Source organism: Athene cunicularia (assembly GCF_003259725.1).
Source record: "Athene cunicularia isolate RWA chromosome 7 unlocalized genomic scaffold, athCun1 chr7_part1, whole genome shotgun sequence".
NCBI lineage: Eukaryota > Metazoa > Chordata > Aves > Strigiformes > Strigidae > Athene > Athene cunicularia.
Window position 1 is genome coordinate 10,902,159 of NW_020799107.1, and position 18,370 is coordinate 10,920,528.

An 18,370-nucleotide genomic window follows, 5' to 3' on the forward strand; every position below is an offset into this window, starting at 1 on the left:
TCTCTCTCCAGCGCAGGTCGTAACCTGAAGGAGTGGCTGCGGGAGCAGTTTTGCGACCACCCCATCGAGCACTGCGAGGACACCCGGCTGCACGACGCGGCCTACGTGGGGGACCTGCCCACCCTCAAGAGCTTGCTGCAGGAGGAGAGCTTCCAAAGGTGAGGGGGGCTCCTCGCACCCGCCCTGCCCGCACCCTCCGCGCTGCCTCTGGAGACCCTCACGGGGACGAGGGGGAAGCCAGGTGCGAGGTCCCGCTGGAACGATTTTTGGCTAGTGACTCCCTGGGGCCGCTCGCCTCATGCCATCCCCACAGTCTGTTTCTTCTGGGGCCCCCCCATCTCGCTCCTCTTTATGGGAGAGGCTGGGAGGATGCTCCACTCACCCCCCAAAGTCATCCCCTCTGTGGTCTCCCAAGAGGCAAATCTCACGTCAGTTCATGAATGTGGCAGCCATGCACCAGCCCTTTTCAGAATCTGGGTAGAAATATAATACCACGAAAATAGGAGCCTGCGTATAATGGGAAAAACATACAAAAGGGATTACAATCGAATATAAACCTGAAACACCCTATGTTACAAAATCTGCCCAGTGCTAAGTCTGTGACTGTGGGGACAGTTAATTAATTTTCCTGCACCATGGAGAAAACTGCTTAGAGTGCAAAATATCTCCCAGCCTCAAAAAAGTGCCCTTTAAGCAAAAATGAGAATGAGCCAGACCCCCCTTCTGCTACCTGGGCAGCTGGGGCAATTTGGACTCTTGGTCTGAGATTTTTTGCCTTATTTTTGTCCCATGCCATGTGAGAACACAGTGGCAGCAGGGCCAGGCATCCTTCCCTGCAGGAAGAAGCAAAAGTTTGGTGAGAAGAGGGCTGGACCTCCAGCACCATCACACAGGTGATGGAGTGAGCAGAGAAGTGACTTCTTTGAATTTGGGAGTAGGTGTGGCGTGGAGATCCCCAAACCTCCAAGGTTAAAGGGAGCACTTTTATCATAAGACTTGACAGCTGAGGGCTTGATGTGGGTTTTATACTATTCCTCTTCCTAAAACATGGTTGGAAAAAAAAAAAGGCATTGCTCTCCTAGCAAACTCTATAAATGCACTGTATAAAAACTGCTTTGTCCTGTACCAGTTACGTGGGCCTGCATAGAGTGAGCTAGAAGAGCAAATCCACTGCTGTGCTGGCTAAAGAGCGCTTTTGCCAGCCTACATTGGCCTTGAAATAATCCCTTCCTCTCTGCATGTTCCTGCTAAAATGGTACCCACAGTGATTTGCAGGGAATCTGGGAGTGAAGTCTGAATGTTTGTGAGATTTGTAGGGTTAACCTGAGATCTGGATGAACATGACAGCTATTAAAGGTTATTTGGGAGGGGATCTAAGTAGCCACCAGTTAGAGCCATCTCTTTCAGTAAACTGGAAAAGGCTTTTAGTGCCAGTACAGCCATCCAACAAAGATGCTAACGGCCTACTTAACGCTCTTCAGTGCAGGATGGCCGTACCTCCCAAGCTGGCTCCTTGCTGGCAGGGCTGTTTCCCTGGATTTGTGTGCATACCATCCCATGGTGCTTGTCTGGGTGTGGATGTTGCCAGTGGTCTGATACGGGTGTATGCCTGCATTTCTGTACATTACTCCCCTCCTCTCATGTCCTTTTGCTGTTTCCCTGCTGCTTTGCTGACTTTCTGTCCCCTTTGGAACAGCTTGGTTGTGGTCCTCAGCTGGGTCACTGCTGATCTGGGACATCTCCCTGTAAAAAGGGAGCAGGGAGTGGTTTTTTTTAATTGGTAATTTTGACTGAGTTTTGAAAGGCAGTGTTTGTCCCTCACTGTGCATATGTGCAGCTCCTGACACAGCAGACCTGTGATAAAGCCCATTTTCCAGGCACTACTTTGGTATGTGTCATAGTCTCTGACTACCTATGTGCAGCACCTAGTCAGGTTATTGGCAGGAACTTTTCAGGGATGCTATAAAGTGCCAAAAACGAGGAAGAAAAGCTTCAAGGGAGCAGTTTGGGCTCTCCTAGCATTCTCCTCGGGGGCTGGGGGGGGTGGGGTGGTGCAAGGTGGCAGCAGGGCTTCTCTGACCCGACACTTTTCCCCTCCCCTGATGCCAGCCGGATCAACGAGAAGTCGGTGTGGTGCTGTGGCTGGCTGCCCTGCACGCCACTGCGCATCGCCGCCACTGCTGGCCACGGCCCCTGCGTCGACTTCCTCCTCCGCAAAGGGGCTGAGATCGACTTGGTAGACGTGAAGGGGCAAACCGCCCTCTACGTGGCCGTGGTCAACGGGCACCTCGAGTGTGCAAAGATCCTCCTGGAAGCTGGGGCTGACCCCAACGGCAGCCGGCATCACCGTAGCACCCCCGTCTATCATGCGGCGCGCGTGGGCCGGGCAGACATCCTCCGGGAGCTGATCAGGTGAGAACTTGGGTGCCTGCTGGAGATGGTCCTGGTGGCAAGAGGGTTGGCTCTACCTCCCTGTCTTTCCCTCGGAATATTTTCCCCCATGGGGAAAGGGAGGCTCTACAGAGAGACCTGGACAGGCTGGAGCGATGGGCTGAGGCTAGCTGGAGGAGTTTCAATAAGGCCAAATGCCGGGGGCTGCCCTTGGGCCACAACAACTGCCAGCAGTGCTACAGGCTTGGGGAGGAGTGGCTGGAGAGCTGCCAGTCAGAGAGGGACCTGGGGGGGGGGTTTGATTGACAGCTGGCTGAACAGAAGCCAGCAGTGTGCCCAGGTGTCCAAAAAGGCCAATGGCATCCTGGCTTGTGTCAGCAGTAGCGTGGCCAGCAGGGACAGGGAAGGGATCTCACCCCTGTACTCGGCACTGGTGAGGCTGCACCTCGATGACTGGGTTCAGGTTTTGGCCCCTCACTCCAAAAAGGCCATTGAATGACTCGAGCGTGTCCAGAGAAGGGCAACGGAGCTGGTGCAGGGTCTGGAGCACAGGTCTGATGGGGAGTGGCTGAGGGAACTGGGGGGGTTTAGTCTGGAGAAGAGGAGGCTGAGGGGAGACCTCATAGCCCTCTACAGCTCCCTGAAAGGAGGGTGCAGAGAGGGGGGATGAGTCTCTTGAACCAAGAACAAGCACCAGGACAAGGGGGAATGTCCTTAAGCTGTGCTGGGGCAGGGTCAGACTGGCTCTTAGGAAGCATTTCTTTCCAGAAGGGGTTGTTGGGTGTTGGAATGGGCTGCCCAGGGCAGGGGGGAGTCCCCATCCCTGGAGGGGTTGAAGAGTCGGGTTGAGCCAGTGCTGAGGGATCTTAAACCCAGAGTTGGGAACGGTCAGTGTGGGGGTCATGGTTGGACTGGAGGATCTTCAAGGTCTTTTCCAACCAAGATGATTCTGGTTTTCTGGGGCTCAGAGCATCCGTTCCCTCCTTGTGTGCCCAGGGCCTTCACAGGCCTGGTGAAGCTGGCCAAGAGATGCACAGGGGAGAGGGTGGAGAGGTGCCTGAAGGGACATCCTCGTATTCCCCATCGCCTGGCCCTGACAACAGCTCTGTGCTCTGTTGTGTGACTCCCATGTCTGTGTTTCTAAGACAAATCTCAAGAGAGGAGTTTCTGTTTCTGAGCCCACCATCCACTCTTCGATCAGATCCAAATCTTAAAAACTATCTTTCCCCCCGCTCCCCCCCCCCTCCATCTTGACTGCCAGCTCCATGCCCCTGGCTGTATTTAAGAGTGGGATAGATCCCCCAGAGAACCAAAAATTGTTTGGAAACACATCTCTCCTTTGCTTAGCTCTTCTGGTCTGACCTTTTTCTGTCCGTGGGAGGAGAGATGCTTGTCACCGCCTCTGGCTGTTCTTGGCTGCCTGGTGTTTGCCCATCACTAGGACACCCTCTGCGGCATCGGATTGTCTCCCCTTGCCAGACACCTGAGGCTCAGCTCTTGTCGAAGGGGTGGCATCTCTGGGACAAGGAGTCATGGCCATTGCTATGAGGTGATGACCACCAACCTTAGTTGGGGGTGGGTGACTGGTGACCTGCTATCCCTCAGGAAACTCCCTCTGCAGCACAAGCAGTGAGTGGGCTCAAGGTCTAGCAGCAAGCTGTGGGAATTTGAGTTTTGTCCTCAGTGGTGTTCTGTGATACTTCCTTTCTTCTAATTTGGAAGCTTTTTGTGTAAAGGACCATGCTGAACAACTCTATGGGCCAGTGATGCCAAATAGTAAGGGATCGTAAGAGGAAAATACAAGTTGTAGAGAGAAATAGTAAAAGAGAAGAAAGTGTACTTGGATTCATACAGAAACGCTCTCCAAGGAATCCCTTCAATGACCTCAAATGCTAGAAAACAACAGCCAGAAAGATTTGAATAGAAAAATTTCAAAATACTTGGGGATTTTCGCCTTTCCTTTTTGCTTGTGGGGAAGTTAATTTTCATGCAAGTGCAGCTTTAAGGAAGCTGGCAAGTGGAAGGAAGGGGAGATGGTCCCCCCTCCTTGCTCCTTTCTCAGCAAGCTTTGAGGATGTCCCCATCACCACATGCTTGTTGGTAGGGTTCAACTCACATGCTGCATTCCCAAGAATATCCCCTGATGTATCCGCTAAAGCAGGGTGAAATGTAGCAAATGGTATTTCAGCAGCACATGGAGAGCTGATGCATTGATTTATGTGTCGTCTACTCAGGATACCTTGCCAGCAATATTAAAAGCAAGATTTTGGAAAACTTTCAGGATTAAAAATTAACTGGAGTTTGTCCAATATCTTTTTATTAGACAAGGTCTCTCCCAAGGCTGCTAAGCTAATACCAAATTGTCAGATTGCCCAACATTTCAAATATCTCGGAGTACAGATTTCACAGATCTGTTTGGAGTTGCTTACTTTAAAATTCAGTCTTATGTTACAAAGCTCACTCAGAGATTTTTAAAATGTTGATCTAAAGGATTTGTCAGGGGGAATGCAGTGAGGAGGACACTTTCGCTGAGGTATAAGGAAATATTTCAGCATATTCACCTGGAGGGAGTCTCAATGTCCTGAAGAGAAAGCCCAACCCAGTCATCCTTGCTGCAGGTGTCTAAACATCACCTGGTTCATTTTTTTTTTAAATCATATGATAGCACAGTCAGGATTCCTGAATACTACTACAGTTGCTGAACTAGCTAACCAAGCAATAGGTGAAACGGTATCCATTAATAGTAAGTACACACATAGCTATGGAATGGTGATCCATTTTGTAAGACAGCTGGCAAAAATATTTATGGTTATATTGCCAGGGTATAGATTACTTTCCTAATAGCTTATGATGGGATCAGACTGTTGCACTGTACTTGCAGTGTAACTGAGGGCTGACCCAGTATATTAAGCATGAGAGGATCCTTTTGCCACACTAAAATGTTGGAAAAGAGATTATCTGACAAATCACCTTGATGCCTCAGGTGCATGCCTAACTGTGATAAAAGTAGAATTTGGTATTTTGCTTTGAATTGGTTTTCACTTGGAATTTTGATGATGGTAATGGGAAAAAAAAGGACTGAAATGAAGTGATACCTGCTGTCTGGTCAGGACTATAGCCATAGGAGGCAGTGGCCCTGCAACAGCCCTATGAAAGTCCCACAGCAGCACAGATGACTCACCAAATACTTGTGCAGTCTGATTTTAAAAGGTTTATCTACAGGCTACATGTGTGATTGCTCATGGAGAACAGACACCTTTCCTCCTTTAGCCCTCTGTGCTGCAACATAGGTGAAGTGATGCAGATTCAGCAAAGTGCTGTGAAAGTCCCCAAAAGATGGGAGCATCCCCTTAGTGTGCAGTGATATCTGGGCCAGCTGCCTGGCCTGGGAAGTGAAGCTTGGTCCTGTGGCTGGTGTGAAGACTACCTCACACTCAGTAGTGTTGTTACTTCCTAGCTCTGACCTTCTGCATTTTCCCACCCCACTGGTCTCATGAGATCTCAGCCAAGATGTTCATGCTTGGGAGCTCTTGTGCTCTGGGGTAGAAATGCACTGGCATGCCATTTGCAACTCTTAGACAAGTTTCCTTGGCCCTTGTTATGTGTGTGCTTAATTTAAATGAGACTATTCCCATCCTCAGAATTGAAACGTTTGCTTAAGTATTTGCTGGATAGGGACCGGCCCCTACTGGGTTCAGCAAGAACTGAGCTTGCCTTGAGGCAGGCTTTGTCCCCAGGTGGTTTCCTTATTTTTTTTATTAACTGCAGAAAGGAATATAATGCTATCTAGGAAGAGAGAAAAATCTAGTTCCCTGAATACTCAGTTTGGAATTTTGGGAGGGGGACTGGCCGTGAAGGAACCTTTAATCTCTCTGGGGGGAGAAGGGACAGGGCTTTGCTTGATCTGCAGTGTTGCAGTTAAAAAAACAGCTACTCCTTAGGGGATTGTGTTGTCTCCCTCCTTCTTCCCATCTAAGCTGCATGTGAAGTAGATGGAGTTAGTGTCCCCACTGCTTGGGTGTTACCCAGCCTGGGGGAAATAAATGCTTCTTTCTGCAGCATTGCCATTTTTCAATTTTCATGCTTTTCTAGAGAGTGACACTTGGCCTTTTTGTTCCCATTTATTTGGCTGCATTCTTCGCTGCCTACAAAAAAATGAAAAGAACCAAAGGCAATAAGCCTGTCTTTTGCTCATTCACAACTTGGTGCTATCTATACTTACCAAAAAGAAGCATGCTGCGGGTGCTGCTTCTTTTTCGTGACAACACTTATGTCCATTGAGCAGGGCTTAAGCCTGGTTGCGTGCCTCTTTTGCACCACAGTATGCCTGAGCCTGCTTTGCTCTGGCTGCAGGGCTTATGGAGCAGTTGGGACACTGTGGGGCAAAGATGAGGTGTATGGGTTTCTCTGTGGGGTAGGGTGAGGCAGAAGCCAGCTGCAAAAGGCTTGAGAGGTTTGCTGCTGCAGCTCATGGAGGTCTCCCCTTCAGTGCCTGGAGAGCTGGCCTGTGAACTGTAATCTCTCGTGTGGTATCTAGTATAATATATGACCCGTGAACAGAGCTGTGCAGGATGGATGGGGAGAGCAGAAGGTCTGACACAATTATTCTGTGTTTTTCCAGTTTCCTGCGTGCTCAGAGTTGGCGGGTACATCCCTTCAGCTGAGCTGAATACTAGGGAAAAAGCCGCTTTTAGACGCCCTGATGGGATTTCAACCACCCCAGCTCCTTCGGGAGCAGGATTTTGTCATGCGTGTTTTGCTGTTGAGCACAGATTTCTGTTTCCATTTCCCTGATGTTTGTGACAGTCAGATCGATTGCCTGTATAGCTTTTTGGCCTGTTTTATCCTGGTGGGGAAGTTATTTCACTGCATCTCTTCAGCTGAGTCATTTGAAAACATCCTCGCTCCTCAACCAGCTTATTAGCATCCATCATTACGTGGTGCTGGCTCAGGGCTCAGCCGTCCCTTGTGCCAAGGCCGTGCTTGGCACATCCTTCAGGAGGGCCAGGAAAGATGTTCCTCAGCTGCTTCTCCCCTCTCCGAAGCCCGGGCTGTTGCAGGCAGAGAAACAGCTTTGCTTCTTGAAGATCAGAGTATGCTGGATAGACTGTCCCCACTCAGAAGCCCCACCAGGCCCATCTGAGGGTAGGTACGAGTGGTTCTTGGGTGGTGGGCCTCAGAGGTACCAAAGACAGGCAGGGTGCTCACCCTCCGGCTGTTCTTCAGCCTCATCCCCTGCCATTTTTTCATTTTGGGCTGCAGTTCTGGTGCTGTTGCCCTTGTTTCCAAACCTCTGCTCTTCTCTCTCCCCCACCCAGGTATGGTGCAGACGTGGATGTGAATCACCACCTCCCTTCCCGGGTCCCCAGCCTCTCCCTGCGGCCCCTCACCACGCTGGTGGTCTGCCCACTGTACATCAGCGCTGCCTACCACAACCTCCAGTGCTTCCGACTGCTGCTCCAGGCTGGAGCCAACCCAGATTTTAACTGCTGCGGGCCCATCAACATCCAAGGCTTCTCCCGGGGCTCCCCAGTGTGTGTGATGGACGCTGTCCTGCGGCATGGCTGTGAAGCAGCGTTCGTTCACCTCTTGATTGACTTTGGAGCCAATCTGAACCTGGTGAAAGTGGAGGCCTTGGGAGTTGAATCCACAGGGAGAGTTAGAGTCAACCCTGAGGCTTTGCAGGTGTTCAAAGAAGCAAGGGGTAAGTGGCTTTGACTTACTACAGTGGTGCTGTTTTTTTCCAGCTCTGGATTCAGGAGACCTCTTTGGAAAGTTTATTTGGTAGTTAGGAGCTGTTAAGGTGATAGGGTGGGCGTTACCATCCTTTTCTGAGTCTGTCAGTTCAAGTTATTTCAGCCAAGTGCAAAAAGATCCTGTAAACAGGTTAAACCTGCTTAAAAGTGTAAGGCAATTCTAACACAAAAAAGAGAACTGGGGTCTAAGAAGCTGTTGAGCTAAGCATTAGTGACTTCACCACCCTAATATGGCTCCCAAAGAGCTATTGCTGGCCAGGCAGGCATTGGGCAGGAGAGGACTGTGGGGCTGGTCTCTGCACCTCCCTGGCACAGATCTTCAGCGTTGCCAAGCAGCTCTGCCTCTGTCTCTGTCAACAATGATGTCTTAACCCATAAACCTCCAGCTGGACTCCCAGTTTCTCTCCTGTTGCATTTTGTACATTCATGGGGTGTTTTCCCTCTTGAGACATTCAGGTACTAATGATGCCCAACCATTTCAGCAGCCCAACCTCTGTAACTTTGCCATTTTTATGTTTCTCTGTTGCATAACCGTGTCATCGGCAGCTGGAGACAAGATTTAGGCAGTGGGCTCCTATTAGAGCTGGGCTTTGGGTTCACAAGCCACAGGCAGGTTATGACATACTCAGTGAGACCCAGTTCTCCAGAGCCATGCAGATGTGCTTTCACTGTTCTTGAGTGAGCCTGTGCTCTTCAGGGGAGCCCAGGGAGGGACCCAAGAGGTAGTTGCCTCTGGACAGGCTACTTGGGAAGTAAAGTCACAAATGGTGGTAGCAAGTGGCAGGAGGGAGTTCAGAGGGTTGTGGAAAAAGGTGGGGGAAAGCTGGCTTTTTGAATTTAACATCTTCTGGGAAGCAAATGACTTACAGAAGAAGTAAACCAGAGCCTCAGGCCTGGACATGCCTATATTTACCTGCTATTTCTTTCTCTTTTTAACAAAAGCAACATCAATACAGTGTGCACCCTTGTTCCAGCAAGGGCAGCACCTCATAAAACCGCCAGGCTCAGCTGGTGAAGGCCAGAGCTTTGCACCAGGGGCGGAAGTGGGGTTTCCCTCTCAAACTCCAGAGAAATTTGAAAGGGATTCAGGATGTGGGATACAACTCCCAACCCCCACCCCAAAGTTACTCAGCTTTTCACATGCCTGGTTTTTAAACCTGCCTGGACTTCTGCTGAGAAGAGATGCACATAAGATAGAGCAGGTGGTTTCCATTAAGCCTGGGCTTAGAAGGCAAATGGGACTTCTCAGGTAGACCAATGCTGGATAATGGAGTGGTGCCTTGGAAGTCCAGTTCCTGAAACAACATGGATATCACCATCCTCTTGTGCCTGTGCTCGAGAGCTCTCCATGGACTCAAAAGAAAGTTGGGATAAGGCCTGAACTTACTGTCAATGCTGTTGATTCCCGGGGGGCTATTTAGAACAAAAATAAGGTCCGCATAATTTTTAAATTATCTTCTCATGGCTTCCCCTGGTGTGGATTTGGCAGTGATCTCTTGAATCCTGGCCTGCAGGTCACACCCTCATGCAGTCTTCAGCTTGCCCTTTCAAGCTTCCCTGTGTGGCAGCTATCATTGCTCCAAATCTTTGTCCAAAAGGTCTGGCCTCCTCACGGGAAGGATGTGTGCATTCTCAGCATTCCTGCACTGCCTTCGTGTTGCTGTGCAGGACGTGGCCTCAGCATTTGGAAGGGGTAAATGACTCCTCATCTGTCAGCCAGAGCACGGCACAATTTACATGCTGTTATCCCTCTTTCTTCCTCTCTGTGTCCCTCAATAGGTTTTTCTCTGCTTTCTTCACTGCAGGCCGCACCCGGAGCCTCTTGTCTCTCTGCCGCATAGCTGTACGAAGAATACTTGGCAAATCTCGTCTGGATCTGATCCATGTCCTTCCAGTCCCAGACCCCATTAAACAATTTTTACTTCACGAACACAGTTAAAGGGCAACTGGCTGCTTTCCAGGACAGTTTGATTTGGTAAATTTGTGCGCTGATAAAGCCAGGTGCCAATCCTAACTCTTCCCCAACAGTGAAATACTGTATTGCTCATGGAGTGCACATAATTCCCTGCCCCTGTGATTTTCCCCTCCAAATTTAGGGTGCAGTGATTTTGTGTGTCTATTCTTAAACTACCGGTTATCTAACTGGTGATGTCTTGTTTGTAACTGGTTGGGCAACGAGACCGATAAGTGTGTGTGACTGTTACATGAGCAAATACAATATATCCTATAGCTGTTAGCATATGTCTGTTTGTTATGACTCTACCTCTGTTGCTGATCTGTGTTACACAAACCTTGGGTCTCAGCAGCACTTCTGCGTGGGGAAAGCGTCCATATTTAAGCCTTTCCTCTTCCTAGAGCATATAAGGGAGTCTCTCCTCGCCTTGGTAAGGGTTTTACAACAGCACTGTTCTCTTTCTGCCGTCAATACCTGTCCTTTCTCTTCCGTATGAAGTTTGTGATTGCTGCTGTAAAAGTGGGTGTATTTTCTTCTGTCCTCTTCTGGTGTGAAGTGCATCAAGTTTCCCGTCCAGTGCTGTGTGTTACTTGGAAAATTGTATCCATGTCTCTACGTGCTGCAAGGTAGCTGCTGACTTGGCTTTCTTCATGTAGAGGCCCCATCGCGCAGATGGGAGAGTAGCAGAATGTGTAATCCTATCCTGTCTGAGTCGTTTCTACAGAGCACCAGATCTGCTGCAGCGGCTTGGCTCTCCCTCCAGCACTGTGATGGACGAGGCAGGGGCTGGCCAACCCTCCTCACGACTGCCTGGGACTGGGTCAAGTCTCGTGACCGCTGCCACAGCGTGAAGGAGAAAATGTGGAGAGAAGAGGAAAAGGTAGTTCCACCTCTGGAAACTGATATAACTACACAGCCTGTTGTGGGGGTGCAATCCCAATGACTCAGTTGCCACGGCAGTGGTTGTGGGACAAGAACTGTGATACTCAGATGAAGCCAGCACGTGAACCTGAAAGATTTCTAGGGTACTTTTTGGAAAAGCAATGCCTAAATTAATATTCTGTTAACTGTAAAATGGGTTAGAATATTTGAGAGTGACCAGGAGCAACAGTGGAGGGGTTGCTAAATTAAACTGTTGTGTTGCAGGGCTGGATTTGCACATTGATGCAATGCCTGTGAATATATCTGTGCGATTATGAAGAAAAAGTCGCCAAAATGATCTCTAGATGCCTGCTTGCAATATTGCAGTGATTATGATGTTATTGAAGGCCCGGTAAAGTAGCTGGCAATGCACAGTGCATAGAAATAGAAGTTCCTACCTATGTTTTGCTCCACATCCCACGGTGGCAGTATGACCAGAGAAAACCCTCCCAGATCTAACCACTTAACAGATCTTTTAGTTTGCATACTGTTTCTACCAGCATTGTGGAAAAGGGAAAAGAAAGGACTTTTTTGTCTTTTCTTGAAGAGATAGGAGGTTATGTGCTTCTAAATGTAGTGTTGCATCCAGCAGCCTGGGCTCCTTCGATTTTCAGTGACTCTACATTGCTGTTTACCTTCATGTCACAAGCTCACAGAAGAGTGGCATTCTGCAGTGAGTCGACAGCCTTTCGTCAGGATCTCAGGGTCAACCAGCTCCAAAAGGTAGTGACGTAGTCATTGCGTAGGAAACATTGTCAAAATAGCAACTTTAGGAGGACAGAGGTGATGGTCCCTCAGGATCTTGGATAAAAACTCAGGTGATAACTGGTGCTTGCTTTTAGTTTACTGATTCAAGTTCTTTCTAGTCCCTGTGTTACAAGTTGATTTTTTTTGACAATTTTTCTTTGTCAGATGTTCTTCCCATACTCATGCAGTTGACAAGGGTATTTTTTTCCAGATGTGATCCCAAAGATATTGGGCATTTATTTATTGTAATGATATTAGTGCCTGGGGACCTGTTGTTGAGAGCTGAGTTAAGCATGGGATGGCAAGGACAGTAAGACAGCCCCTCCTGGGAGTGGGATCTGGCTCTGGTCACTCTTCTCCTTGCCCAACTGCAGTAACAGGGAAGTGGGGTTGTTAAAGCTACCTTGCATTTTGGTTCCAGATGCCTTTGGCCAACAGCCCTTATTATCCTGCCACTCTAGGACCAGATTCTCAAGGCTTCCCCATGGACTTGCCCCATAGGTCTTGACACTAGTTACAAAATATTCTTTTTCCAGAGGCAAAAATGCATGCAAAATCACAGTTGAGTTTTGGTCCTCCCATTATGGGATGTGTTTAGGGTGGAGTTCAGTAAGCAACAATGGACTTTCTGTATGTTTTATTATCTGCTGAAGAACACGTGCCTTTCCAAGATGCTTTCAGAGAAGTAGGAAGGGCAGGAGAAATGATTTTTTCTTACTATTTCAGTTCCATGGCCAGGCCTGGAAGGTTCACCTGGCCCTTTACATTGCTCACTGATTTTAGAATAAGGTGGCAAAATTTGCACTGCTGAGAACAGGCTAAAGTCTGGTTATACTTGGTGCTCAGATACCAAAGCAAAGGATACTTTCAGAACCCTCATCAGACGAGATATAATGGCAAGGATATGTAGCTGTAGGCCTGCTTTCAAGGTGAGAAGGCAGCAGTTTTGCACTGTTTCCTTTCCAGGCTTGCAGATGGTTTAGGTTTTCACCATGCTGGAGGCCAGGGCAGCCCATGAGCATGTTGCCTGAGAGTTGTGCGCTTGCTTTATAGAAGTGTTAACATGCCTGAAAGATGCAAACAGGTTGTAAAGCCTCTTGTCACCTTGCTGGTGGAACCATAATGTTTTGCAGGAGCACAGGCCGAACATACTCTAGCTCCAGTGTATAGAGGCAGAAAATGAGGTAGGTTGTCTTGAGAAAATGCCATGGCAACAGCTTTTTTGGGTCGACTTTTTTTCCCTCTTGGTTTTGACTTGTTCATACAGTTTTGCAAAGTGGTCACCCATTAGTGCCTTTTTGGGTGAAGGTGGTAGGATGGATGTGGAAGGCATATGCTCCACTGGGGAGACCTGGCTCCACCTGGAAGGAGCTATGGTGTGAATGATGGAGGGTAACCCAAAGAAATTCAGAGAATTTAGTTGTTAACTCAGCGCCTGATGTAACTCGAGTATAGAGTTAAAGCTAAGCCTCTGCAGATGACCTGTTTTTAATTTTAATTATGGATGCTTCAGTATTTGGTTTGTTGTCTGGTGTGCCCTTGCCCGACCTGCCCTCAACGCGCTTAGGGATTGACAGCGGTTGGCACCCTGACCAGTCTAGCAGCTGTGCTCCCTCCCAGAACCCTAACTCCCATGTGAGTGAAAATGCAAAGAGCACCCTCTTCCTCTGTCAACACCCGCTACTGATACGATTCCTTTGCAGGTCCCACTGGTAAGCTCAAGCCGTGTGGGGACTGGGGTCTTTGCCCTCTGTGTGTATGGGTGGTGCTTTTGACCTCAAGCTTGAAGGACTGCATGAGGTTTCAGATCCAACTGATCTGGAGTCCAAAGGATTCCCTTGACTGTGGATATCTCCAGCCCACGTTCCACCTGTCAAAGGATGGTTCTCCCAACCCAATAGCAAACAAGCTTGAAGTTAATCAATCGGACATTTGCAGAATCAAAGCTTTGAAGTGCAGGAGACATTTTGCCTGGACTACCCATCCAACTTCCATCTTAACTGTGCCTCCTGCAAAGGTCTCAGTGTTAAACCTGGATGGTCTTTCTTTGGGCTTGAGGGATGGAAGGGAGTCCAACTCAGAGAGACTAGTCATGTAATATTAAGCTGTAAGTGCAAAGACTACTGTTAGAGTAAGTCCCTGTGTAAATTGATTGCTGAGGCTACATAAACCCAGCTTTGCCTAAGTGAAGTGCTTTAACACGCAGACTTAGAAGATCTGGAATTTTCACTGTAGAGGGATAAAAATGAATCCCAAAAGGTTCATGATATTCATAGACCTTGGTGTCCTGTCCTGTCGGGCCAGAACCTGTATCCTTTGGCTGTCTGCCCCTGTCCTTTTTAAACCCCAGAAACAACAGTCTTCCAGTATGAAATCTTGAGTGCATATTATATATCTTTACACAATGTAAACAGCATTTATTTTTGCCTTAACTCAGACTTCACCATTTCCTCCTATGTAGCAGAGTGTTTTCTTTTGTAAATGTGTTCTTTTCCATGTTGTCCGTTGGGGCATGCTCAGATAGCATGAGTAACAGATGACTATCGTGAAGTCATGGGTGGGAAGTTAAACATTTCTGCAGCATACATCCCCTGTATTGAAGAATGCCTCTTATATTTGTGCATAATATATAAAGCATGCATTGTGTGGCCTTGCTGTAAGCTTGGGTGGGATGGGATAACAAGATTTGGAAAGTGGTTAAAGAACCAAAACAGATCTGGAATAAGCAAAGCAGATCCAAAGCAGTCTTTTTCATGTGGGCTTTCTTCTTGTCTTTGTTGCTATTGAGGGATTTCCAGAGCATGAAATGCTGGTAGCTGGTACCCAAATATAATTTCCTGCTCTTTGGAAGTTTTGCAAAAGGCAGAGGAACATCATCTGTTGGGTTGAAGTGTTGGTTTTGTTTTTGGTTTTTTTTTTCCCATCCCCAAAATCATGTAAAGCACTTTTTACACCAAAACTGGCCTTTGAGATACAGCACCTTTTTAGCCCTTCCTGTTCGGGTGAAGCAGTGTAAGAACCTGCCCAGGACAGAATAGAGGTGACAGAGTCCCACTTCAAGAAGTGCCGATCAGTGCTCTGTTGGTTTTGCCCAGAGTCAAGTGACTGTGCTCAGCAGTGAGATCAGATCTGAGGGCAGACAGGAGGTATCGGTGGTGGGCCTGGATCCATGTGTAGCCAAATAAAGATGTTCTAGTGCAAGAGCGTGGCTGTCTGCCTAATTATTTGCCTCACCATGGGAAGGAGTACAGCTCTGTGCAGCAAAGAGCAGGGACTGGATTTGCAAAAGCCTTGAGTCCTGCCGGCCTCGGAGGCTGTAGCTGACGACTCTGCGTGTTTTGTAGCCACTGGAGGGGGCCGGAGAACCGTGCTGCCTGCGCGGGGGTTACAGGCAAGGACTGGGCACTGTTTTCCTGCACCATTGCCAACTCCTGCCTTGCCACCCCTGGACAATTTTCAGGAGGGATATGGCAGACAGAATGTAAACTATCGTGAATGTGCAGATGAGGCCCCGCTCCGGAGCCTCTCCCCGCGGCCCAGATCCTCTTTCACAAGCTCACAGGTCCTCTCAGCGGTGCTGGCCTGCCTTTTCCTCGGGGTGCCACGGCAGCTTGCGGCAGTGCAGGGTGGCTGCTGTCACCCACTGCTGCTTAGAGCAGCCCAAAGCTCTTGGCTTTCCACCTGGTCCTTCAAAACAGGCTGAAGAGGGCTCTTTAGACCCCTCATTTCTGCGCTGGCTTTCTTTGTACCCAGCTTCTCAGTTTGTCCTGGCATGAAAGTACTCAGAAGTTGGTGTGATTCCTCAGAATATTTTGACTCTTATAATTTACCATTTTCTGGCATTTTCACTGGAAAACTCCCTACAAGGTTAGGCCACAAGCATTTCTGATGGTTGCTCTGTTCTTCCTAGGGGTTAGCAGATGTGTGGGCTCCACCTGCAACACCCTGACGATTTGTGTTCTTCAGCTCAGGTGAAAGAAAGAACATTTTGGTGCCTGAGGATTTAGTCCCTGTGGCTATCTCCAGTCCAGAGCACAGTTCATTTTTTTAGGATTCCTGCTGTTTTCACTTGGGAGTAGTTTGTCCGCGATTGTGCCAGCATTTCCTCTAAAGGCAGAAAGAGTTTCTCCTAAATTGGAAGAAAATGATCGGATGGTTTGGAATTACAGTGATTAAAAACAAAGCAAAACAAGCCCTAATCTGAAATTCTAGCATCTCCAGCCTTGATATTCCTCTAGTTTAGAAGTGGCTCCCTCCTGCCTCCCACTGCATCTGCCCCCAGACCTGTGTAGTAGCTGCCCCATCGTGGTACCCACTTGCTGGGTGGTGGGTCAGCGATAGCATCTTTGTGCTGCAGCTTAGAAAGAACAGATTTATCATCAATTGGGAGAGATCTGTGTGTCTGAGCTGCAAACCTCAGGACAATAAACATGGAATTGTTTAAAGGGCTGCTAGACTCCAGCTGTGATTTTGCATGCTATTAACCTGTCCCCTCTCAATTATCTCTCGAGTAGACAGGCTGGGTTTCTGATCACCTCTCACTGAATTTCATGTGTGACTGGGGAGAAGAGCTCATGGGTGAGTCTGTGCTTGGTTTATATAATGGCATTGCAAGATTTTCCTTATTACTCGCACTCATTAATCTTAAGAGCTAATGTGGAGTTCCCTGTCCTGCAGCAGCAAGGAAGAGAAAAGATTTTGCCTTGCACTGTGTGATGTTCAAATACTTGCTCTGGGCTATGAGAACTGACCAAGACTGCAGTAAATCTCAGGCAGTCTCAAAGCATTTCCTCTAGCATACGTTACTTCCACTCCTGAATCTGCTGCTGGGGAAGCCCCTACTTGTTTAACTTTTTTTTTTTCATTCCCTATCAGCTCCTTCAGGCTTGTCTTCCCTCCCAGATGAGCTTTCTGTCCCTTGCAAGTTGCAGCCTCTGGTGTGCCTGAGAGACGAGGCATTACATGTGGGGTGCTCGGCTCCTGCGTCCACACCAGCCCTGCGCTGGGGAAAGGAGGCTGCAGCCCCTGAGACCATAGTTGCACTGTGGAGCTCATTAACCCGTCTCCAGGTACACGCGTTTCCTGCTGTTTTCAGCACTTTCCCCCCCTGACACATATGTACGAGCCTGATTTGTGCTGTTCTGTTTTGCACTTTTTTCACTTTTTTTTTGGTTTTGTTTATGCTTCAGAGACAAATGAAATCTGCTTTTGTTTACTGGAAAGTATGCTTTATTTTCCCATCACTGAGCATCTGGTGTTTGTAAAATGCACAACGATTCTTTCCAACAGAGAATCAGCCAGCTTGAGTGTGCCTGGCCAGGAGTTCACGTGTGGCACGATCCTTATCCTAAAAAGGTACTAAAACGTCCAAACCCAGAAAGTGCTGGCCAAACATACTTCACATGGGTTGAAAGCTACAGGTAAAATGCTGGAAATTCACATTTCCCATCAAACGTATGGTTAGCAAAGGCTCTGAGTTACTGCAAGGTTCAAGTAAGCTTTTGCCTAAAAGCCTCTTGTGAGAAGGGAGCAGTGGCAGGTGGTAAGTACCTGTGAGCCTGAGGAACAAGCTTCTCCAAATATTTCATAGGATGCTTCTGTCACTAGGAAGTCAGAAAAATAAAGCTAAGATGAAGTAAGACAACCATTGTTTAATGGCTTCGGCCATCCCCCAGAAGGTAGCAGAATGATGTATGATCTGTACACAGTTCACTCCCCATGGCACACGCTTTCTATAAGCTTTCCAAACATACCAGGGTGAGGTGATGCTTGCAGACACAGCATTTTCTTTGATGGCATCTTTCCACAATCATCTGAAAGCTGCTCAGGGAATTTTGGAAGTTGGTTTCCAGCCATGATTCGCTTGGCCAACTCTGCACTTGCCTTTAATTTTAATAATTTGGCGACATCCATTTATTTAACATTTTGCAAAGCTGGGTCTGCGTTTGCTCAGAGAAAATGAGAGTTGAAGGATGGTAAAATGCCTTCATAAATTGGAAGTTAAATGAAGAAATCGCTTTAAAAGCCCTGAGCGCTTCTAGCTCCGTGTAGTGGTGTCACACTTACGGCATTGCGAGCTGTGGTACCAGTTGGAGACACGGAAGATTAAGGAGGTGCAAGGAGTGGGGTGGATTGTTTTCTGGGTGTTTCTGGCCTTTCTGAGCCTGCTTTTGTTTGCAGTTGGAGTATAATAATAGATCCATCCCTTGTTTCAATTCCCACAAAACACAGTTTTTACCAACATGTCCTAATTTTGGAAAATTTCAGCAATTAAGAATTTTCTTTCAGTATGTAAGCAGCTTCTGGAAGTTTTCTCTTATATTTGATCATATCCATGTTATTCCATGACACTGTCTGTAGTAGAAAGTCTTGTGATGCAGTTATTTTAATTTTATTTTTATTTTTAAATTACTAATTTTGTTTTCAAATTACTGATTTTTATTTTCAAATTACTAGTGGTAGCTGCAGCTTGGTCTCAATTGGGGCACACATCAAATTCATTTGTTGCAATTTTTTTTTTTTTTAAATGAGACCTGTTTTCTTTGTTCCCCGTTGTCCTAGGATGAGATTAAAGATTGAGCGCTATAGTAGATACCAAGCA

At 47.8% G+C, this 18,370-nt stretch overlaps 1 protein-coding gene across 1 annotated transcript in view; it reads left to right on the top strand.

Annotated features, from left to right (window-relative positions):
- The window catches only part of ASB1 (ankyrin repeat and SOCS box containing 1), a 16,702-nt gene extending 1,290 nt beyond the window's left edge, over nt 1-15,412 (top strand). The window contains exons 2-5 of the mRNA XM_026852420.1: nt 12-158; nt 2,110-2,412; nt 7,710-8,095; nt 9,953-15,412. Coding sequence (XP_026708221.1) covers nt 12-158; nt 2,110-2,412; nt 7,710-8,095; nt 9,953-10,086 — 970 coding nt within the window. The 3' untranslated portion in view covers nt 10,087-15,412. The remainder of the gene's footprint in view (nt 1-11; nt 159-2,109; nt 2,413-7,709; nt 8,096-9,952) is intronic.
- Nucleotides 15,413-18,370: the final 2,958 nt, after the last annotated feature.